The sequence below is a fragment of the Cryptomeria japonica genome, chromosome 7 (genome assembly GCF_030272615.1).
Source record: "Cryptomeria japonica chromosome 7, Sugi_1.0, whole genome shotgun sequence".
In the NCBI taxonomy this organism is placed as follows: Eukaryota; Viridiplantae; Streptophyta; class Pinopsida; order Cupressales; family Cupressaceae; genus Cryptomeria; species Cryptomeria japonica.
The window spans coordinates 573,732,017-573,756,905 of record NC_081411.1 but is presented as its reverse complement, the minus strand read 5'-3'; the positions used below and the strand labels follow the sequence as shown (position 1 = coordinate 573,756,905).

Below are 24,889 nucleotides of genomic sequence, written 5' to 3'. Positions count from 1 at the left end.
GCCAAAATAGACAACAATTGCTTGAAATTCTGTCTTCAAAACTCAATCTTGCTACAAAATAACTTTCTTCTCTCCAAAAGCTCTAATTCTATTTTGCTATTCTCTATCTATACTCTAATTTCTAATGACAAAATGAAAATGAATGAGGGTATATATAGCATCCTCAATTATAATGAACGACCTAGATCAAAAGAAGATCAACGGCTGAGATTCTGACACCTAAACCCTAATTAGGGTTTTATTACAAAAAGTTCCCCTTTATTGAACAATATTAAATGCATAGCCAAATATTTAATTGGCACAAAAATCTAGGAAACATAGACCAATGATAATTAAGGTGCCACATCATCTATAACAACCTCTCTTCTAGAACCTTGTTCCCTTTCCAATGCTCCTTCTTAGCATATGCAGTGAATCTAGACACAATTCCCTCGATCTCAACAATAGGAATCTTTGGAAGATTCCTCATTCGTTCCTCCAAGTGGATGACCTGATCAAAAGCCTTGAGAAGAGCTATGTCCCATCCAGGCTCAAGGTCTTTGATTTTCTCAATCAGGAGCATAGTAGCGAACATTTGATCCCTTTGCTCATCTGTGATAACATTCTCATCTTTGCAAAAGATGACCTTGGCCTTCTCCTCCAACTCTTGAAGATTCACATCTGTCTCATCTTCAATCCTCCTGCCAAGAATAGAACATAACACCTCAAACACCTTGTCCTGAATTGGATGGATGACCTCCTCAACTTGATTGCATTTCGTACTAATGTCTTCGAAAAGAACTTCCTTCATCTGAAGTAGAGTTGACCACTGGAGTAAATTATGAGCTCCTCCATCCATTATCTTTTCTTGTGCTAAGATCTTCCTTGGTGTTTGCCTGATTACTTGCAGAACAGGAATGATAACATCTCTAGTGTGGGCAAAGGCGGCTACTGTTATCATTAGGTTGTGAATGATCTCAAGGACCTGGATAGCTCGATGGGTGGTCTGCATCATTCTTGTTGCGAACTCAATGGCAATGGTATGGGATTTGTCAATCCAAGAGCTCATAAGCTGGACCAAGCTCTTAACTCTTTCTGCCTCACCAACTGATTCAAGGGGAAGTGCCTGCACAGGAGATACTGCTGGATCCTGATGTCCAAAAGGCTGATTGAGATGGCCAAAGTAGCCTCTCCAAGCACCGACCTCTCGCTCAAGCTTTCTATTCTTTTCCATTTTTTCTTTAAGCTTGTCTTTAAGTGCGTCAAATGAATCAGTTGCCTCATCCATTGTCTGCTCGGCTGTGAGTGGATCAAGTTCAAATGTTTCTACATCATACTCTTCTGCAAGGATTTCACCTTCGTACTTGTCCACTGCTGGTGTAGCTATCTGGAACTTCCTGGACCCTGTCTCATCTCTGATCATCTTGGACATTTTGGTGGCCTTCTTCCTTTCTATTACTCCCTGAGAATTTCCAACAAGGCTTTCTAAATCAATCACATTATCTTCGTCCTCGATCACAATTACCCTTGTTAGCCTCTCCTTTAACCAATCTGGAATGGCGGACCTTGTCTCTCTGACTTGTATCTCTTTAGGCAATGGTTCTTCTTCTCGGAGAGGAGATGTCACTTCATCGCTATTCTTGTCTTCATGTAGCTCATTAACTTGAGGAGATTGACTTGATGAATGTTGAGGTGCTTGCCTTTCTTCATGTTTATCATTCTGGACCATTGATTCCATAGATTCCTCAACTTCAAGTACCCTCCTCTCTTGTCCTTGACTTGTCCTTTTTTCATGTCGGGAAGATGTGCCAGATGAGTGATCTCGATGGGCCTCTTGCTTCTTCTTGGAGGGTTCCCTTTTCTCAGGTCTTTCTTTCCTCTTCGCGCTTCTAGGATGAGGATTGCCTTCACTTGTGCTCCTAGGATGAGGATTGCCTTCGCTTGTGCTTGCTCCTCCTTCCCTTGGTCTTTCCTCCAAAGTAAAAGTCATAGGTATGTTCTGTTCTCTTAACTTTTGATGTTGAACATCAACCCATCTGCGAGTACTAGACAAAACTGGAGCCATCAAAGCTCTCAAGTCTGTAATCTCAGGCTCGTTCCAATCTATCTTTACTGCTTTGTCTTCTCGGTCATAAGATGATTGGAGATGTCTGCCACTGTCCTGAGCTTGATCAGCCACTCTGTAAACTTTGCATTTCCTGAGGAGATCCAAAGGTATCCTGGAATGCAACTTTCTTTTCACTTCTAAATCATCTGAGAGATTCATCAAAAAGTCCTCTATCTGAAATTTGTGCTTGTACTTTCTACCAACTGTTTCCTCTATATATCCATAAGGATCAAAGTTCTCTCTCAAGGCAAAGAACGAAAATGAGTATAAGGCCAATTCTTTCTCTGCATCATCCATGGCTAGAGCATTAGGACATACCTCAACTGAATTCCCTAGTATGATAGGCACAGGAATTCCATTTCCATGCCTGTGTTTGAATGCCTTTGCATAAGCTGCCAACTGCCTAGTCACCTCAAGTAACACTATTCTGTCTGTCGGATATCTTGGCAACATATATGGAGGTGAAGGACACCCATGAACTCTAATATATGTAAACTTTTGGAATTGGATAAACCAAGCACCATACCTCTTCACAAGCTCTTGTGCATCTTGAGATATCCGATTGTGAATCCCGCCTTGCAATGTCCTGGTGATGTTCATCGTGAAGGTATCATTAACTAACTTGTAGTTACTTCCAGGTGGATGATGCAAATGAACATAAGATTCACAAACTCTGACTTCCCCGGGCCCTCTTCCGATCACTCCTCTGTGAGGTAGTCCTGCATATTCAAAACTCCTGATCAAGGCATATATGATGTACGAGCTCATGTGGAATGACTTGGTAGCCTTCAGTCTTCTCAACTGCACGTCCAAGCAATGGCTAATAATTCTAGCCCAATGAATTGTTCCTTTTCCTTGAACTATCACTTGGATGAAGTATAACATCCACTTCTCAAAATAGAAGGCTTGAGGAGCCCCTGTAACTCGATTGAGTAAAGTTATCAAATCTCTGTACTCCTCCTGAAAGTCGATCCTATGTGGTGTGTTGGGAATCTTGCTCAGGTGAGGACGACTTTTGAGTAACCAATTCTTATTGATGATGCTCAAGCAAGTGTCTGGATCATCTTCGTACATGGATCTAGCTCCTTCCAAGCTTTTGTAAATCATATCTTTATGTTCTGGTAGATCGAGAGCTTCACTGATAGCCTCCTCTGAAAGGTAAGCCAAAGTGTTTCCTTCCTTGGACACGATTGATCTTGATTGTGGGTCATAATGGCGGGCACGCTCGATCATTAGCTCATGACACTGGACTGCTGGAGAGAAACCGGCCGCCTTAATAATGCCACTTTCAATTATTCTCCTTGCGACAGGTGATGGCTTTCCAATGTAAGGGACGTCTCGAAACTTCTTCACACTGAAGTTTCCCAAGTTGGTATCTCCAATGTTGCTCCATTTTGACACGATCTTAGTCTCCAATTCTTCATTCTTTTGATCTTCCTTCATGAGGGCTGGACGACTGGTGGATGCTCCTGCCTTTGGGGTCGCCATCTTGATACCTACATAACATTTCATAATGAGCAATATACTTTGCCACGTAGAAATATAGACTAGATTTAAGTTTTAAATTTAGGAAACTTCATGATAAATCTTTGAATTATCATTTCCTAAATATAACTATGCAATTGGAAATTCAAAATTCAAAATTTCAACATTAAACTAGGAAGATCTCGCCATACCTCCACTTGAGAACTAATTCTAAGAAATAATGCAAAATTAGGCAAGTTCGCTAGGCAAAATGTGGATCGAGGCTCTCCCTTCAACAAAATCGTCTTCCTCTAGACTTCGCAAGCATTAACTTTACCACCTCTAGCCTTCAACCAAATTCGCTCCTTCTTTGACCAGATTTCGCACCTTTATTGCTTCTTCAAATCGCACTTGAATGGATGATTAAATGATGGATTAAAATGCTTCAAAACACCACAACTATATAGGCGCTCATTACCTCATTCCTCATAGGCCGACTTGGTGAAAATAGGCCAAAAAATAAACAAAATTTAATAAAAGAAGAGGCTGACTTTTATAAAAAATATTAAAATAATACCCCAAGTGCTCTATTTTTAAATTTAATTTAATAATAATTAATTTTAAATGCCTTTATAATTAAAAATTTTGATTTTTTAAAGGCTTAAATTAATTATTAAATATCAACGCACCTTTGTTAAATGCCAACTTAATTAGAATATTTCAAGGTTTTAGCGAATTTGGCATTTAATACGAGTTTTTCAAAGCACGTGCTCAAGCATGGGAAAATAGTAGACATGAATAACATCGCTTTGGTCCCTTGGAGAGGGACAGGAGGGCCCATACATTTTAGACCTCGCATTTCTAGTTTTTTTTACGTTCAAAATCCCATCCTTGACGTTCAAAATGGCACTCTTGCTTGGAATTTTGAGTTTAATTCACGTGACCTTTGGAAGGAGCTTGCCTTAAAACATTTTCGCCTTGGTCCCTTAGTGAGGGACAAGAGCAATCCCACCTTTTGTCCTTGGACTTCATTTTCCAAATTGCCAATTCATGATGTGAGGTAGGCAATGATCATTATTGTTCGTTCTATGCATGCTTAACTCGTTTCTCCAAGGCAACATAGACTCTCCAAAGATTTTCGCCCTGGTCCTCCAGTGAAGGATAGGAGCGATTTTTGCTCTTGAGCTTAGGATTGTTGATTCTTGGGGTCAATTCTTTGTTCACCATCCTCTTAAAGACATTTCTGACTTTGCACAACCTTGCCTTGACGTGGTCTTGGAAGGAAATGATTGATTTTATGAAAAGTCGCCTTGGTCCTCCAGTGAAGGACAGAGTGCTCTTTAGCTTATTGCACACATTCATGATCGCATCAACTTCCAATGACCTTCGAGGCATAAAACATGATTCTCCATTCTATCTTGAGTCCTGGAAACGAGAAATAGTATTTCAAATGTTAAGTTTATTAGGCAAATTTGAAGATTTCGCTCTGGTCCCTTGGTGAGGGACCAGAGCGCCCTAGCCATTTTTCATCAAGTTTTGTGGTCCTTGCAACTTCATTCTTCCTTGAAGCATTTTAAATATCATCGCCATCTTGTGCCTTGGCCTGGATTCGTCCAAATTTGGAGGGGAAGACTTGATAATGTGTTTTTCGCCCTGGTCCCTGGGTGAGGGACAGGAGCGCCTAGGCAATTTTGAGCTCACTTATGTTTTGCTAACTTTCCAAAATTATCTTCAATGGATTGATTACGCCTTCCTTCATTCATGTCAAACTCGAAACTTGCTTTTCTTTTGCCAAAAGTTTGTCTTGTGAGAGAATCGCTCTGGTCCCTTGGAGAGGGACAGGAGCGCCCTTTGAAAAATCGCCCTGGTCCCTTGGAGAGGGACAGGAGCGAACTTGTTACTTAGGTTGATTTTCTTCATTGTGACCTATTCAAGTTATATTCAATGGACAGAAAACATTCTCCTTGACCTCTTCAAATCGTAAAGTCACTTAAATCTTGCAAGGATAATGCAAATTTAGAATTCAAGCTCCGGTCCTTCAGTGAGGGACAGGAGCTCCTTTTGTCCTCAAGGCCAAATCTTTTCACTTTTTACATCGAAATCTCTTTGCTGGGGGAGATATCATCTTTTACAAGCCACGAACGAGAGCCCAAGTCTAGGAAAGGTCCCAAAAGGTGTGTGTGGAGAAAATCGCTCTGGTCCCTTGGAGAGGGACAGGAGCGAACTTGTCTTTTAGACAAAGAGTTCAACCTTTCACTGCTTTTTGACTAAGTCTGGATATTCAATTACACTCACTTCATCCTTCCTTGTGCCTTCGATGCTCAAATTTGACGAATCAAGGCCAAGAATGACCTTGATAAGCCACTTCGCCTTGGTCCTTCAGTGGAGGACAGGAGCGAATTCACCTTAAACCTTCAAAATTTATCATTTTCGAATCCTCAAAATCTTCAAAATCTTCAATTCACGCTCGATCACCTCCCCTGGAGACCCTGCACAAAACAATTTAAACAAGTCAGTTACCAATATGCATTAAATAACATTTTCGCCTTGGTCCCTGGGAGAGGGACAGGAGCGATTTTGCCTCTATAAGCCAAAATATCCACAATTCAAATATTCAAATCACTTCACCATGCAGAGTTAGGTCATCTTCAAGGCCGGGAATCGGTCATCTTGCTTCCAAAAATTTGGTCAAAATTTATCTAGACAAAATATGCAATTTCATCCTCAAAATGCTGTCACTTAGAAAAATTTGAATTTACCCCAAAAGAATCCTGACTTCAATAATCAATCTTCAGGAGGATGCGTAATAACCTTCAAAATTTGACTGGATTTGGCTTGAAAATATCCAAAAGAAACCCCTAAGGCTTAACCCTAGCCCAGACGACTCACCCACTTACTCAAAACCCTAAAAGCAGAGAGAGAACAAGTAAAACAAAAGCAAAAAGAGGGGGCCCCCATTTGTATGGGGCGATGTGTGAAATGGTCACAATATAATTAAAACCCTTAAAAGGTCAATTACTGTTGTTTTAATGCAAAAATACCAATGCTTATCTAGACATAGGATACATGTTATATTTTTCCAAAGCATTTTATTTTCCTTGACATCATGTGGTCTCCTATAGGCGTGGGAAGTTTTATTAAAACAAATGGTGACTCCAAGTACCCTTGTCCTTTTTTTCGAAAAATAGCCATACTAATATTGGCACCAGTCTCTTGTACTACTACCAATCTTTTGGTAACTATGTTTTTTGGCCTTATCTTCCCAGTATACACAATTGGTTCTTGGATTCATGAAAGTGTCTTATTAAGGGCAAGATCAACTTTTTTCCTTGTTCTAGGGGCTTCTTCATTACATTGTTTGCTTCTTCAAAGGACAGGGATTTGGTGCTTGAAAATGGGTTATGGATGTGGCGAGAGCACTCTCTCTTGGTCAAGCCTTGATCTACCATTTTAACTCCCCTTTTGAACCTCTCAATGATAGATTTGTGTGGGGTTGGCTTTTGCATCCTCCTATCCAATTCTCGGAAGATTCTTGCCATGAGGCCATTGGCAATGCTATTTAGACATTTCTTGAAAGTTGACTACTACTTCCTACCTGGGTCACTCTATGTTTGCTCGTATCTTGATGGACATTGATATCTCTATGTTGTTTCATGGGGATATTCTTTTGATGGTGGGGAATAGGTCTTGGACTCAACCACTTGACTATGAGGGTCACCTAGTTTTTTATTGTCTTGTTTTCTAGCACAAGAGCATGGCAATGTGGTGGAGATGTGCCCACAGAGATCACCTAAATGTTCGTGCTTCCAACAACTTGGTTGATGGTTCCTCTCGAGATGGCGAGTCTTCTTAGGATGTTGGTTATTCTCTTCCTATTCTTCTTGTGGTTCTCAAGGGGGTTTCCCATGTGGTTCTTAGTAAATCTTGCTTCTTTCGCTCCTTCAACTCCTATTGGTGATCCACATCCACCATCTATTTTGCATGCTTAGTTTGCTATTCCATTGGCTTCAGATCAGCTTCAACCTACTCTTATGGTGGTTGTTTGATGTTTGGCTACTCCAACTTGACATTTCTCTATTTTTGTTACGCCTTGGATGGACCCTCCATAGGGGAATTTTGTCATGCCCCAACCATGAGACATTTTCATGCTCATCCTTAAGTAAGAAGGAAACAAAAGTAATAAACAAAATAAAATAAATTCGAAGATCTCCCTCTTATTGGATAATTGAATAAAGAACCTCCACTTATGATCGACGATCTGTTTTAAGCATAAGGGATAGTTATCTTTAACAAATCCTAAACAGCAGTGTTTCCAAGCAGTCACAAGTTGATGAAGGGGCAGCGGTTAGTTTAGAGGAGACGCTGCATTGGAAATGTGTTAATAGATGTGACTCTTCACCCTCTCTTGAGGGCTAGATAAGGCAGATCCTCACTTGGAGAAAGGCATCAATCAAAATCAGAATTCTGAGATGTAAATTAAATTCAGAAAAGGCAGCCATTTGTATTTAGCAGAGTGAATGGTGTTCAATATGGTTGAATCTATTGTTTCTTATGAGATCTCTAATAAATCTTTAATTTATTTATTGAATTAAATTGCCAATCCATCAAGACATATTAGTAATTATTCATTTAATTCTCCTACAAGCAATCATACCTGATTGGTGAGAAGATGTGGTAGGGAGGTGCAGCAGTACTCGTTTTTTCCCCAATTAAGTAGTCCACCCCAAGCTGGTAGCATGTGGGCCAAGAGGTTGAATTGACTTGGTTGGTTGTTCTGCGCTCTTGGTCTTACTTATCAGGAACTAGTATCTGGGCGACCTTCAATTAAGTAGCCCACCCCGAGTTGGTTAGCTTGTGGGCCAAGGGGTTGAATTGACTTGTTTGGTCATTTCGTGTTCTTGGGCTTAATTGTGGGGACAGTCTTCGGGCATCCTACCAGGCCTTCCCATTAAATTCGTACTATGATTGACTGTTGGAAATATGTTAAGAATTAGATTCAATGCATTTAGGATACTATGTTTTTCAGTAGGAATTATTTGTATATGATCATAGATCCTTGATATTAATTGATTACAATTTTCCCTAAATTGAATTGCAATCATGTAATAACATACTATTTGTAAATAAAACGTAGTCTGAGAATTGTTATTTTGGGCAAGAACAAGTATATCCCCAAAAGGGGACATTACAAATTTCCACATGCTTCACCTAGGTCTTAGGAATTGGAAGATAATATGTCTTGGATAGTTGTACAAAGGTAGAAGAAAGGTCTTGCCAAATCTCTCTAAATTCAAAATAGAGTGACAGGTGTGAAATTGAATGGGGGTTGGATCTGACATTGTTTACATTGGAACCTTGGGTACTCCTTTGTTTTTTGGTTGCAGTTGTGTCTTACTCTCATTTGGGAGGTCATTGTGTTTGTCCCTGCCTATGGGCTTGCTTTGTAATAGGGTTGGACTCTTGTTTCCCATTTTATCTAATAAAAAATAAAATAACCATAAAATACTACAATGTCAGTTTGTCAAACTTGAATGTCATGGTACGTATTCATTGTTCAATATGAAAATCAAGAAAAATAAAATCAGCAATCATTATCATATTACTCTTCATAAAGAGCATCATCATCATTATCATTGACATTTAATGATAAATGTAAACTAGAAACTATGAGTAGTGCCACTAATAATAAAACTATGTTGGCTATCTAACTCTTCAAAAAATGATTGATTGTTTCACAGTAGTAGCACCCAAGTCAAGTTGCTTTGGTTCTAGACCCCACAACTTTGTTGCCCCTTGTAGTTAGTTTGCTGGTGCAAAAGAATCTGAAAGTTGGCATAAATGTAAACTCGCTTGCCTTTTTTGATGCCTATCAGTTGTGCTTTATTGAGTGGACAGAGCATGCACTTCGAATTTTCTTAGATGAAGACAAACTGGGAACATATTGAGGTAAACGTAGAGAGCTAGAGTTATAAAATTATAAATCAAACTTTAAACATGAAAAAATTGTTTCAAAAATGAAAAGAACTTAAAATTTTTAGAGCTCCATTTTAAAAATAAAAATCCCAGTCACAATAGAATTTTGATGCAAGAGGGTGTGAGTGTTGAAATGTTTGACTCTGGAGCTACCACCAATTGTTAGCATTCTTCTTATAATTGTCACAAAGAGAAGAAATACTTTGATTATTGGAGTCTGCAAAATCAACAAACCTATAACGACATCCTCCACCTTAGAACTAGGGAAAAGTTTAATAAACACTAGCTTGTACCCATTGCTGAACTACATCTTTCTATGGTGCAAGTCTCCTCAGCCAAAAAAGGATCTCAATGTTGTAATACTTTGGAGTCAATGTAAAGGCCAAAAGATGATGCAAGGTGATCATCTTGTTCCACAACTCAAGAATTGCATGTATGAGTTTGAAGAATTTTTCAAAGTCTTGCTCTTTCTCTTTAATGATGGTCTTCATCTTCGCAATCGTTAAATCAATGCCATAATATACCTCTCCCAAGCATCATGTAAGTAAAACAAATCATACTCAAGATTGCTTTGTTGAAACAAGAAGATATTCCACATGATTCCACCGAGTCTCATTTAGGATCATCCACTTAATGTTCATTGCTCTTTCACTATTGGATTTCCTTCATGCAAACCAAAGTTGACTGATGACCACGCTAGAAAGTGCTTCCCACACTTCCACAAGTCATTTCGAGTTGATTGTGTTCGAGGAAATTCAGTCTTAGCAACCTATTTGAAGGTTAAAAAACTAATAAAAGAAAAAAGAAAAAAACATGCATAAAATTAAAAAAATAAATTACTATGGTGAAATGTACAATTGTATTGTTTCATACTTTCATTTACCTTCAATTGCTGCAATTTGGGGAATGATCTAAATATGGCTTGTGACATGATGATTAGTGATGAACATTTGGATCTCTTCAGCCTTGACATATACTTGTTTTATGATTTATCCAATCAATTTTGCTGCCAAACTTTTGTAGCATTAGGTTGAGTTAGAAGACAACACAAGTTGTCCAAATTATGTTGAATAGCATGCTTCAACTAACCAGTTGCTCTATAATTTTTGTGTTGTTTGTTACGACTTAGAAAATGCTTTAGATCCCATTCATTTAATAGTCTGTATAATTATTGCAGCAATAAATTTTTGCATCCGTTGTGTGCTCTTCACAATTCATAGAACATTTCCTTGGGAAGGGGAGTAACCTTGTATGTGTTGAGATTCACAAAAGGAGCTTCAACTTGATGTGATTGAGGAATGCTGGCAATGGGATTAGCAAAATTTTTCATAATTTTTATAATATTAGGCTAGTAGGAAGAATGCAGTTGAGATCCTTCGGAGTCAGAGAGCTGGGATTAGTGGGAGAGCTTGAGGGGTCAACCATGTTGGAATTGACCTTATGCTTATCCTTTTTCCCAACACCTTTTTTTGAATTCAATTTTTTTCTTGGTATCAAGTTGGGTATGGCTAGTTTTATGGCAGAGGTAACAACTCAGCAAAACCTTCCTTTTCAGATACCATCTTTAGTGATCAAATTTACTAGGGAGAATTTTGGATAGATTACGATTGATACAAATGTATGTGTAGGTTCCAAAATGCCCTCCTTTAAGACTCTCATCCATGGAGAGAAAAGAATCCAAATTGTTACTGATCTGTAGCAAGAGCTTGGGGAATCCAATGCTCAATAGGGAAGGGAAGGCTGTATAACCTGAGCCAAACAAAGTAGAATCAATCTTGCAATTACTAAGATTGACTTGGATTCCAATATTATTGAAAAATCGATATGTGCCATTCCAAATCTAGGGTTCTTTATTGGGGATGTTTAACTTTGAATCCTGCAACTGTGCAGTTAGCAGTAACAAACCTTTAGGGAGTGCCCTAATTTTTATGTCCTTGTCCTATTGTTTGAGAGCCCAACTTTCCATTTGACCTAGGACAGGCCATAAATTAGCAAATTTGCAAAAAAGATCATCATCTTTGAGAGAAGAGGCCTAAACTTGTAATCTGTGTCATGCATATCAATCCGAGGAAGAAGGTTGGCTGCAAGAGGCTGGAGGATTAAAGAGGGGATAAGAATGGTGTTTACACCTGTGGCAACATGATTTGGATGGATATATGAATCCTCAGATCTTCTTCCCTCTCTGTTTCAAGTCTAGATCAAACTCAGCCTGAAGGGAGTGAATCCAATCCTGCATATTCAGCTTCTGCCAGCATTGAACAACTCTTTCCCATATGAACAGATTTCTGTGAAATTTTTTTTAAAGTGAATTGCTCCATCGCATTAATAATGTAATTCCTCAGGACTAGGAGTGTTGATTTTAGTTCAAATTTGAAAACAATCATTCCCTCCATGTTCCATTTAAAGGAAGTAACCTTACTGGGTATTCTTTGATTTTGCTTTTGAAAATCTTCACTAAGTTGGGGTATATCTGTTAAGTTAAAATCTATCCTTTAACTAATTTAAATGCTTTATCCCATCATTGCTTCAAACGCTGCAGTATTCTTCATTCTCATACAACTTAACATGTAAGATTATAAACATTGCAGTTTTCCGTAGGTCAGTGATCCTCTGCATTAAGAATGCAGTCAGAAATATCTCTAGCTGTAACTAAATAATAGTAATGGGAATTTAAGAAATTAACTAATTTAGAAGTTAAATAAGTCCTGGCCACTTCAACGAAACACAGCCTTTGCTTGGATTCAAAAAACTTTTGCCATCCATTGTTTGTGGTTTCCAGTGAGATCTAGTCATAGTGTGATTGTTTTCTCAGTTTCTGTCACATTGAAGCCATCAAAATAAAATAAACATTCAACTCTCACCTGCCTCTAATCCCAAAAACTTCAGGATTCTTTGGAGCATTAATCCCCTTGAAAGTGAACTTCTCTTGAAAAAAATGATGGCCAACCAGAGGCTACTGTTATCCTCAATGGGCTGGTGTGGATTATACTCTGAAGAATGCATACGTATAGGCTGGAAAAATCAATTGTGACGATTGACCAAGAAAAAGTAAACTTAGAAGGCAAAGGGTGAGATTATTTTAGAAAAATTGCTAATGACCTAATCTTACAAAATCGGTTTTCTAAGAATTTAGCCCTGATGATAGTGCAATTCTCTGATGTTTGACCACAAAGATCCAAAATCTGATGCATGAAACTCAAGAAGGTTGTGTTGTGTGTTGAAAACTCTTCTTTTCTGCTTCTCCTAACATCATCATTATCCATGTTTCTTTCTTACAATTTAAAAATTCTTACGGCCATCATCTGCTATATAATAGACTGAAATATTTTGCAGGAGAAAAGTCAAGGAGAAAAAGTCATTATAGCTGTGAAGCAGGGACACTTATTAGCAACAGCTTTTCACCCAGAGTTGACATCAGACACTCGTTGGTACGTGGCTCAATTGACGAGATAAAAAAATATTGAATGCAAAAACAGCAGAAAATATTGCAACTCACGAAATCATTTCATTACCTGGTTTTCTTTCTTCTAGTTCTCCATTCAATTCAGTTGATTATATTGTTTTTGGCCAAACACTGGTATTTTCTGAGATTATCTTCATTACCTTACTTTGCAGGCACAGTTATTTCCTAAAGATGGTATGTGATAGCGAACATACAACTTCAGCATGCATAGGATCAAAGGAAGATCCAGAAAGAATTCAACATTCACCTCAACAAAGAGATCTCCCAATTTTCCAACAAACAGAAGGATTAAGTTTTGAGTTGTGAAAATTCAATAAATATTCATTCTTTCTTTATGACTTAGGTATTCTTGTTAATTTCTAACAGTAATTTGTTTCAAACTGGTATATTCCATTCTCTTAAAAGTTGGGAAGATGTATTTTGTTCTAGATTTATTGAAATTTGTATTTGTTATCATTTATGATTTTGCATTATGCTCCTGCATACTACATGGCCTGGCCTGTGTTATGCTCTAAAGAGATTGTAGCCAAACCTTGCAACCTTGCATATATATTATTTAAACTAATTTAACTTAATATGCCTCTCATTTGCAAGTCCTTTGTGTGCATTATGGTGTGTAGTGCGTTCCCTTTGATATCCCTCACGTCACTGAAGTAAACTGTGAAAGTGGTGTCCATGACTCATCTGGCACTTACTTGGTATTGCCTATCATCCTCTATCTTGGTATGATTCTGTTCACTTGCCTTAACATAGTTTCAAGCGATGTCTTTCAAGTATCTTCATTCCCAGAGTCATATTTTGTTCAGGTTTGTGGTGCACTATACAATAGAATTGGAGTAATGGTGTTTAAGGGATTTTTGCCTGACTTTTGAATTAAGTAGTGTTTTAATGATCATAGTTATCCATTAAATTCATTCCTTTCCCGTTTAATCTTCTCTTATTATTGGTCATGTAAGGTATGTTGTTTGTAATCCTAATGCTGAAAAATGTGATCACCATGTGTTTTCTCTAATTTAAAAAAGTTCCTATTTTTAGAAATGAATTTGATACTGTATAGCAGATCTGGATATAAAGAAACCTATTTTTAGTAACCTTTTTTTTCTTAATTTTCTCAATATATCATAGATTTTAGTAACCATTTTTTTCTTAATTTTCTCAATATACCATAGAGTTAGGTTAAGGTTTTTTCAGACATTTAGAATCTTGTGCATGCGTTAGGCAGCTGACTAAAGATGTTGCATGGTTTAGTTTTACAGTCAGCTAATTAGATGCAGATCAGTATGAGCACTTCAGTCTAGGACAGATTCCTAGGGAGCGCTGAAATGCATTAGTCATGTTGGACTGATCTGAAAAGTATGCTTTAATTTGTCTTATGCTGTTATCAAATTTCTGTGCAAAAGACATTTATGCAGTAAATGTCTTGGACTCTAGGTAATGCATGGTTTGTTTAATCAAAGCAGTGTTTGTGTACCTTGGACTTGAATTTGCAGATCTGCTTTGTATTATTAATTTATTACAAGAAGCATTTGAGGCTATCAAATCAGATATGTTCTCTATTCTTTATTTCTTTCTCAGTATACATGTGAAACTCATGTGTTATGCAGATTTTTATACATAGCTTTCAGTCTTCAGTGTAACAAAAGGTTATTATTTCATGATTATACTTAATGGAAAAACATTTGTACCAGCGTACCATGTCACCCCCTAATGGATTTAAGAGTAAATGATTAATGTTAAATGCAACAGTCAAATGATTAAATATCCATTCAGCACAAATTTAAAAGCTGCTTAAAGCTCAACGGAAAGTAGTGTAAGGGAAAAAACACACCATACAAAATATGAATAAATTAAATTAAATGTGACACATATTTTATTAGTTGGGTGATGTAAATGGATTTATAGTACCTTAAAATGAACCTTACTTGATCAGACAGTGTCAGAAGATGAATGACTCAGATTAATACTTGATGGATCTGAAGGTTGACATGAATGAATTTCGGGAATTTGGGTGTTTCGGACAGAATTGCAGTAGCAATTCATCTTGCAAAATTACAATCCTATCCTCTACAAAATTTGGTCTTTTGTACTTGCAAAATGTCTTCGCATGGTGCTAATTGATGCAAGGAAAATGGGGGTCGTACAAGAGTGCACTGGAGAGCCTGCGGTGTAACTATTGAAGTTTTGGACTTTCTTGCACTTTGGTCAATCTATGCAATCGAATTAACAATCAAGTAAAGAGAGAAAATGGGGTGACAATGAATGCCATTGTGCAGGTCACAATTAATACTGCCAAGTGATTGATAATTGTAGATTGTTGTGGTTGTGAGTTAAAGTGTGATTATGCTAGATAATGTTCCTTTGAATGCATGCCTTGACAATGGATCCATTGCTTGTAGAGAGATCTTGTATTAGTGAGTGTTCCTTTCGATGTGTGTCCTCATAGTGGATGCCAATCCATTACTTGTAGAGAACTTGATGTACTTGCAATATTGTAAGAGATATGTTGATGTATTATTGAAAGGAAATACAAGAGCAAGGAAAGAAAAAAAATCCAAGTTTATTGATGAAGTAAATGTTACCAAGAGAAATGCAGAAACTTTGGAGCAATCACCCAAATGTGAAGGAGGCACAAAAACTTTTGAAAGTGGAAAAACAAAGAAAAACCCTATTGTGTTATTATGAATGAAACAATGTCTAAAATGAGAAAGAGAGCAAAAAGCTCATTAGAATAATGTTATTAAGAAGAAATGAGAGAGGAGATATCTCTTAAATAGAGATGAGGAGAGGAGTTACAAAGTAACTCCCAAATCTATGAATGCCACCATTCATAAAATGTGTGACGTGTCCACATCCTCTTAAGGAGGAAATCTAAAATTCCTTAATAAAGGAAAAAAAAGAAATGACTTGTTCTCACATATGTACTAGAGGACAAATTATATGTAGGGATTCCAAAAGAATATCTTAAATTAAATACAAATAAATCTAAGCCAAGTAAATATTAAATATTCTAACACCCCCCCTTAAGCTTTACTTGGGGAGTTTACATCAAACCTTTCAATGGGTTGCAAACCAAGATTTTTACAATGAAATTGGAACTTCTCTTTACAAAGTGGCTTGGTCAAAATATCTGCAACTTGGTGTTCCTCCTTGCAATAGAGGAGTGAAACTTGCTTGTCTTCAATTTGTTCTCTGATAAAGTGGTGTTGGAGAGCAATGTGTTTTGTCCTTGCATGGAAAACTGGATTTTTAGCCAAGACAATGGCCCTTTGGTTGTCACAATACAATGGAGTTGGTTCGTGTTGAGGTAGACCCAAATCTTCAAGTAGTCTTATAAGCCACAAGGCTTCTTTGGAAGCATTAGTGCATCCTTTGTAATCAACTTCAGTGGATCCAAGAGAGGTAGATTGTTGCTTTTTACTATTTCAAGAAATTGCTCCTGAATCAACAAAAAAACAATAACCACAAATAGATTTCCCATCATTGGGATCTCCACCTAGATCAGAATCAGTAAAACATTTTAAAGTAAAATATGAATTTGCATCATAAATCAGAATTTGCTTCATAAAACAAACCTACATTAATAGTTTTTTTAAAATATCTTAAATTTTTTTTAGCAACTTTAAAGTGTGTTTGTTGAGGTTTAGACATAAATCTTGAAACCAAACCAACACTATAAGCATTACCTGGCCTAGTAAGAGTTAAATAATTCAAACTTCCAACTAATTGTCTGTACAAAGTAGGATCAACAAGTGGAGTTTGCATATCAAGCATTAACTTAGTGCCTAATTCAATAGGAATTGAAACATGGTTAGCATCATTCATTTTAAACTTGTCTAAAAGATCTTGAGCATATTTACTTTGAGAGAGAAAAATACCATTACTTTTTTGTTAAATTTGCATTCCCAAAAAATAATGTAAAAGTTCTAAATCAGTCATTTGAAATTTTTGATTGAGTTGAAACTTAATTCTAGAAATCAAATTATTGGAACTTGAAGTTAGAATTAAATCATCTACATATAAAATAATAATCACAATGTCATTTTCACTATGTTTAATATACAAATTTGGATCATTTTTACTTCTAATGTAACCTTGAGAAAGAAAGAATGCATTAATCTTAGAATACCATTCCCCAGGAGATTGCTTCAAACCATGAATTGATTTTTTTAACTTGCAAACTAAAAGTTTATTACCTTCCTTAACAAAACCAGGAGGTTGAGACATATAAATTTCCTCATGTAAATGACCATTTAAAAAAACACTTTTAGCATCCATTTGGTGAATGGGCCAATTTATTCTAGAAGCTAAAGCAAGCTCAAGTTTAATTGTAGGCATTTTAGCAACATGAGCAAAAGTTTCAGTATAATCTAAGCCTTCAATTTGAGAAAACCCTCTAGCAACTAATCTAGCTTTAAATTTACTAACTTGATTATTAGCATTCAATTTAGTTTTATAAAGCCACTTGCAAGAAACAAGATTTTTATCATGAAGCATGGGAACTAAATCCCAAGTTCGGTTAGAAATTGAAGTATCATATTCTTCCTTCATTGCTTTTTGCCAATGTGGTTGATTTTTAGCTTGATCAAATGTTTTAGGATCATTAGAATTCCTAATAGTAGACATTAAAACATAATTACAATAATTAACTCTTCTAGCTTGAAGTCTATCCATTCTAGCTAAATATTCATCACTATCTTGAATTAAAGATTTAAACCATTCAGGTCTTCTTTTAGAAGAAATGGATTCATTACTAGAAGAAGAATCATGAGGAGTAGAGTTATTATTATCATCATCACTATCACTAGAAGGAATAGAAAGAGATGCATTAGGAGTAGGGTTAAGAGAAGGAGGTTGGTCCTCCACAAGCACAACTTTGCTTTGAGCAAGTTCACCATCCTCCACTTTAGAACAATCACGAATGCCTTTTTTCGCAATACAAACATCTCTTGCAACGTTTACCTTGTTAGTAATAGGATTGTAAACTCTATAACCTTTAGTATTTTCATCATAACCAACAAAAATGAAAGGAGAAGATTTAGCATCTAATTTTTGTCTTTTCTCCTTAAGTTTGTGAACATAAGCCGTGGAACCAAAAATTCTTAAATTCTGCAAATTGGGCTTTTTACGAGACCAAACTTCTTTAAGAGTTTTATCCTTTAAGGCTTTGGTAGGTGTTCTATTAATTAAATAAGTTGCACAAGCCATAACTTCAGCCCAAAACTTGTAATGCATATTTTTTGCATGCAATAAACATCTTGCCATTTCCACAATGGTTCTATGCTTCCATTCTGCCACACCATTTTGTGTGGTGTATAAAGAATGGTAAGCTCACGTTTAATTCCAAAAGATTTCAAATAAGCATTAAATGCATTATTGACATATTCTCTTCCATTGTCAGTACGAAGAATCTTAATTTTAGAACCAGATTGTCTTTCTACAAACATATACAGTTCAGTGAACACATCAAGCACATGATCCTTACTGTGAAGGAAATATATCTATGTTCTCCTTGAAAAATCATCAACAAAGGTAAGAGCATACCTTGAACCTTGGATGTCCAGGGATTCTCCATGGGACCCAAGAGATCACTATGAACTAGATGCAATTTAGTATATGCCCTCCAAGATTGATCACGAGGAAAAGGTTCCCTATGCATCTTACCACTCATTCAACCATTGCAAACAATCTGAGAAGGAACAATAGTAGGCAATCCATCAACCATATTTTCTTTTTGCACTAATGAAATATAATCAAAATTGAGATGGCCAAGTCTTTCATGCCATATAGTAAAATCAATAGTAGTAAGCAAGGAATACTTTGTAGGAGCAAATTCATAGAACTTGAATAAGTTATCAGTATCCATTTTACCAGTAGCAATAATATGATTAGTTTTTGGATCAATGATATAACACATGCCTCTATAAAAGTTAATCTTATAATCTTGACAAAGTTTAGGAACTGAAAGCAAATTTGATTTTAATTCAGGAACATAAAGAACATCATGTAATTTTCCATTAGGGACATTCACATCACCAATAGCTTCAACTTTGCAACTACTATGATTATTAGCTAATTGAACAAGAATATTGGAAGTATCAGGATGCAAAGATTCAAAACATTCTTTATGAGAAGTAATATGCTGAGATGCACCGGAATCAATAATCCACTCAAGTGGTTGAGAAACATTATAAGTACATGTAAATGTATGACGATATGAATTACCATTATTATTACCTTTTTTATAATGAGGTTTATGTTGTTGATTATTTTGATTATTTTGGTTCATGGGCTTTTTACCATTTTGCTTTTTAAAACATTTATTAGTAATATGTCCATCTTTTCCACAATATGTGCAATGGGGTCTTGTATGAGAATTATTCCTTTGATTATTGTACGTATTATTATGATTATTATTATGAGAATTGTTATGATAGGATTTAGAATGAGATTGATAATTAGAAGATTTGTGATTATTATTATGATTTTGATTTTTAGACATAAAAGCACATTCACTACTTTTAAGAGTACCAAACTAAATTAATTTGGCTTCCTCTTGATGTAATAAATTATGAAAAATATCATAAGTTAATTGAGTAGCTAAACTAGGAATAGCAAGTTGAGCATGAATATCAGTAATAAATTGCTGAAATTGACGAAGAATACATTTTTTAAGAATAAGATGAATTAAACGTATATTAGCTAGAATAACTCCTAAACCAGTTAATTGACCATTAATAGAATCAAACTTTAATAAGAATTCATCCATGGTTTTAAAATCTGTATACCTGAGATCTTTGAGTTGATCTTGAAGCTGAATTTTTCTAGATTCATTTGAACTATAATAAGTTGTTTTTAAAATTTCCCATGCTTCATATGTTTTTGTACAATTTTTAATTAAAACATACAAATCAAGAATCATTGAAATTCCAATCAAACCAAGTGCTTCCTCATTTTGAGCCTTCCATCTATCTTGGTCGATTTGAGGAGCAGTTGTAGCGGGGCTATGAGCTTTTATCAATAGCAACATCCAAAAGGTGCTTTAAACGAAAAATGAAAGAAATATGCGTTTTCCATGAATGATAATTTGAACTATTTAATTTAATTTCTGGAATTAAAATAGACATATTTGCAAAATAAACTTGAACAAATAATAGTTAGGTCTTAAAAAAAGCCACCTTTAATTAATAAACAAAAAATTAACCTCCTTGATTTAAAATGTCAATAATAATTTATTAAAAATAACGATTTATTTAAATTAAAAAAACAAACTTTTAAATCTTTAATAATAAATTTATATTAAATTTTTTTAAATCTTTAATAATAATAAATTATAACTATTTATATTATAAAAAACTTTATATAAAATGAAAACTTTTAAAAGAATTTCATAAACTTTATAAACTTTTTAAATACATATAAAACTTTATAAACCTTTTAAAAAACTTTTAAATAAACTTAGAACTTTAGTTTTTGCTTTAAAATATGAGGAACACAATTACTTTTAAATTTAAAACTTTAAAATAAAGTAACCATACTCTTATTTTTAAATAAAGTAGGCTTAATGGCCCTACTTGATACATGGAAGGAAAAAAAGAAAAAGAGAATATGATTGAGTTTTCAAAGAGACTTTAAAAAAAAAAAAGGGGACCAATGCATTACCAAGGGTGTAGAGAAGAGATAGTTAGAGAAGAACTGTTACATGCAAGATGCATAGAGGACGATTGGTGATAAAAGAATGTTTTACTTAATCAAATCAAACTCACCAAATAAACAAAGCAGAGCTGAAAGAATCTGATTCAAAGCAAGGAGGCAAAGATTCTGGAAAAGGTGAAAGCAAAGAAAAACACAAAATTCGCTCGAAAAAATGTGAATGGAAGAGCTTAATCTTCAAACTGATTTCTTCTTGACCAGAAGATAAAATAGACAGTTTCAAATGTAAACTGTAATAAGTTTCATTTAAAGTCAGACATAAATATTTTAAATACATTTAAACAAAAAGATTCAAGATTTAACAAAAGATTGAAACAATATTGAAAAACAAAAGGATTAAAGCAGAGAGACACTAAAAATAGTTTTTTTAATCCGCAAACAGAAATAGTTAGAAAAATAAATCAATAATAATTTGCAAGTGAAATTAAATATTAGAACTTGTAAATAGAGAATGTCTTAGCGGCAAACCTTCCAAAGTGAATATAAACTAAAGAAGTTAGAAACAGAGTTTTGACGGCAAGCCTTCCAAAACTAAAGGAAAATAAACTTTCTGCTAAAATCTAAATGGATTAATCATGCATTTAACAAGTTTGAAAAAATAAATAAATTTAAAACTAAAACCCAAACCCGCACAATAAAAAATATTAGAGAAAGAACTTCTTCTCCTCTTAAGAATGCCTCCAAGAAGGTGAACTCCACAGAATGATAACCTTCATCAATCTCAACTTCAAACAAGGATTAGAAACCGGCTTTGATACCATAAAAATAAATACAAGAGCAAGGAAAGAAAAACAAAATCCAAGTAAGTTTATTGATGAAGTAAATGTTACCAAGAGAAATGCAGAAACTTTGGAGCAATCACCCAAATGTGAAGGAGGCACAAAAACTTTTGAAAGGGGAAAAACAAAGAAAAACCCTTTGTGTTATTATGCATGAGGCAATGCCTAAAATGAGAAAGAGAGAGAGAGAGAGAGAGAGAGAAAGAAGCTCATTACAATAATGTCATTAAGAAGAAATGAGAGATGAGACATCTCTTAAATAGAGATGAGGAGAGGAGTTACAAAGTAACTCCCAAATCTATGAATGCCACCATTCATAAAATGTGCGTGTCATGTGTCCACATCCTCTTAAGGAGGAAACAAATTTTTTTAATAAAGGAAAATAAAAGAAATGATTTGTCCTCACACATGTACTAGAGGACAAATTACATGTAGGGATTCCAAAGGAACATCCTAAACTAAATACAAATAAACCTAAGCCAAGTAAAGATTAAAAATTCTAACAATTATCCTCTTAATGTGACATGTTATCTTAAAATGACTTAGAATGATGTATTTAAATACACACCCTTGACACATGAATTAGTTTTTTTTGGCACTTGTGGGTGATAATCAAATATGGAAATGTTAACCCCAAAATGCAAGAATTTGAAGATTGAAATTAGAAAATGATATCACATCAATGATCTTGTTCAATGTCATATGATGGTAGTCATGATTGTGTCTAAGATGATTAAATTTTTAGGAATTGGGTTGCTTTTCTTTTGGACGAGGCAATATGGCATGTTGTAATGTTACCATTTTTATGCCATCTTGTTCTATGAGCATTGGCTAGATTTTAGGGCTTTCCATAGGTTTCTAGAGGCATTGGGAGGGTTCCAATTTTCTTGGTGAGCTTAGTTCTTTGTTTCAATGGGTTTGAAAGTGGTTTCTATTTATTGTAAGTGCTTGCATGGCATCGTTTTTTCTGGGTTTTTTGGGGTTTGTTTTCTCTGGTCCACAAAGAACACTACTATTTTTAGTAAGTTCTTGCATAGCATCAATCCTCTTGGGTTTTTTTGGGTTTATTCTTTTTGGTTCTTAAAGAACATTGCTATTTATAATATATTCTTGTGTCAACATTAGTTATCATCTTTCAACTTCGGTTAGTTTTGACATGTTTGATTCTTTATTTTTTGTCTTCGCAAGTTCTTGTAAGGTGTTTGGAATTATTTTTAAATTTTACACTTAAGGATTAAAATGGTGTTTTATTATTAATTGAAGTGTTAAATATTTCGTAAAGTAAATGTCCCTGAGTTGGATGCTTAGATCATGGGGACTAAAGTAGTTTTAAAGAGGTGTTATGAGAGCCTTTTCAAGGGAAATAGAACATTAAAAATTGAATGCCCTAATTTCCCTTCAAACTCTATAATCTAGAGTTTGGGCTTTCATTTCTTCAAACAAAGTTTGCACACATAACAAAATGTTGTTGGAATGGACGAGGGAATTTCTTTTGAGTGTTGTTGAAGACAAAAATCCTCTTTAATCTGCTAGTTTCAATGGTGAGGGATCCACCTTAGCTGTTCTAGTGTTTTCATTCAAGAAACACAAAGGGTATGATGAAGTTTTTTGGATTTGAGGTTTGCTTGGTCATGAAGATTTTTAGTGTATTTTGAAAGGGAAGTTTTGGATTTTCAGTTGAAAGTGTTTGCAAAGATTTCAGAGGGTTTTGGTAATGGATTTTGAGCTATTTGCAGGACTTGTTGATGCAAGCCATACTTCTATTCTAGTTGTACCACACATTTTGAGATGCTATATATGAGGAAGCGATTCTCTAGTTAGGGTATTGATCCATTTTTTTTAATGGCTAGGTGATCATTCTCCTTATGTTTGATGGTTTTTTGGTGACCTTGATTTTTCTAGTGAAATTGCCCCTTTGGGATAGATGTTCACCTTGTTGGAAGGTACATGGAGATTAGGGAGGCTAAAGCTATATGACGAGGGTGCTAAACTCATTTTTTGTGGGTCAAAAGGAGACGTTATAGTGTTATAGGCTTATAAAAGTATTTTTGGTGATATTTAGAAGCAATTTGGGTGAACTTTTAGTTATGCTACCCTTGTAATAGGCTTTGGGTAGAGTATCTTGTATTGTTGGAGTGTTGTAATTTTGGATGCACACCTACTAATCGTAGACCTTTCTAAGTGTGGTTAAATAGTGGGAAAAATAATTCTAATGTTCATGAATTCATGGACAAGGCCTTGGAGCTTTTGGGAGTTAATTGTTGATGTCTTTAACCTATAGTTGAAGGTGATTTTTGAGTGTCTCATACTTGTTTTATTCAACTCTATGGATCAATCCTGAATGGAAAGTCAATAATACCATTATGAGGTACTTTTCATGTTTTTTAATGTCTATATCCTTAGCGTGAAATGCTTATATTACTTAAAGACTTTTTAGTAATCCAAATATGATATAAAACAACATTTCAAATGAGACTCAAATGATCTATTATTCATTACAATATTAATCCTTCAATTAGATGTTTGTTGGGTTAAATTGTTTGGCAAATATATTTTAAAAAACTAGGGGTATCCATTACACATGCTTGAGTTGTCGATTAGATCTTAGGTTAGCAAGTGCATTATGATGGTCAAATCATGTGCTAGAATCATACATCCAAGTCATTGCCCTAAAATAATAATATAAGCCAAGGCATAAGGTTTTTGAGTGGTAGATTAGATCTTAGGTTAGCGAGTGCACTATAATGGTAAACTCATGCTAGAACCATGCATCCAAGACATTGACCTAAAGTAATAATGTAGGTCAAGGCTTAGTGGTTTTGACAAGCTATTGAACAAAGCAATGAGATTGAAGTTTATACACAATGTAGTATTATTCCTATATTAACTTGAAAAACAACTTATTACAATAGGAGTACAATTTTGTAATCTAACAAGACTTACACATGCCTGGACTATCAAGCCTTGCAACATTCATGTAAGAAATTCTCTAATTCAACTCTCTCAAAGAGAACTCAAAAACCATTGTTTACAAAATTCAAGATGGAGTAAAGGTGACCACCCCACATTCTAACATGAAGGATGTCGTGTCAACTGCTTATTCTCTACTAGGATATGATCTTCAAGTCATTTAACTATTTCTAATAGTTGTTTGTCATTTTTGACAAGTGGAGAAATAATGCACATAATGACATTGTGGGAATTCAAGGGTAGATAAGATATGTTTAGAAGCATATGAAAGTTTCACCAGTGCATGAAGATAGTGGTAAATGGTGTTTTTAGTTGCATAAGATCCTAGTAGAAGTATTAGGGCAGACAGTTTGTTGCTTCTGGATTAAATTGTGTACAAGATTTTTGTATCAATGTTTCAGATCGTACTCTATGATCCATCATTAGGATATGATTCTTTTGGCT

The 24,889-nt window shown here is 35.2% G+C and overlaps 1 protein-coding gene across 1 annotated transcript in view; it reads left to right on the top strand.

Moving 5' to 3' along the window:
- Positions 1-13,561, top strand: part of LOC131073106 (probable pyridoxal 5'-phosphate synthase subunit PDX2) — a 97,861-nt gene extending 84,300 nt beyond the window's left edge. Inside the window, exons 6-7 of the mRNA XM_058009480.2 lie at positions 12,857-12,951; positions 13,139-13,561. Of these exons, the coding sequence (XP_057865463.2) occupies positions 12,857-12,951; positions 13,139-13,292 (249 nt within the window). The 3' untranslated portion in view covers positions 13,293-13,561. The remainder of the gene's footprint in view (positions 1-12,856; positions 12,952-13,138) is intronic.
- Positions 13,562-24,889: the final 11,328 nt, after the last annotated feature.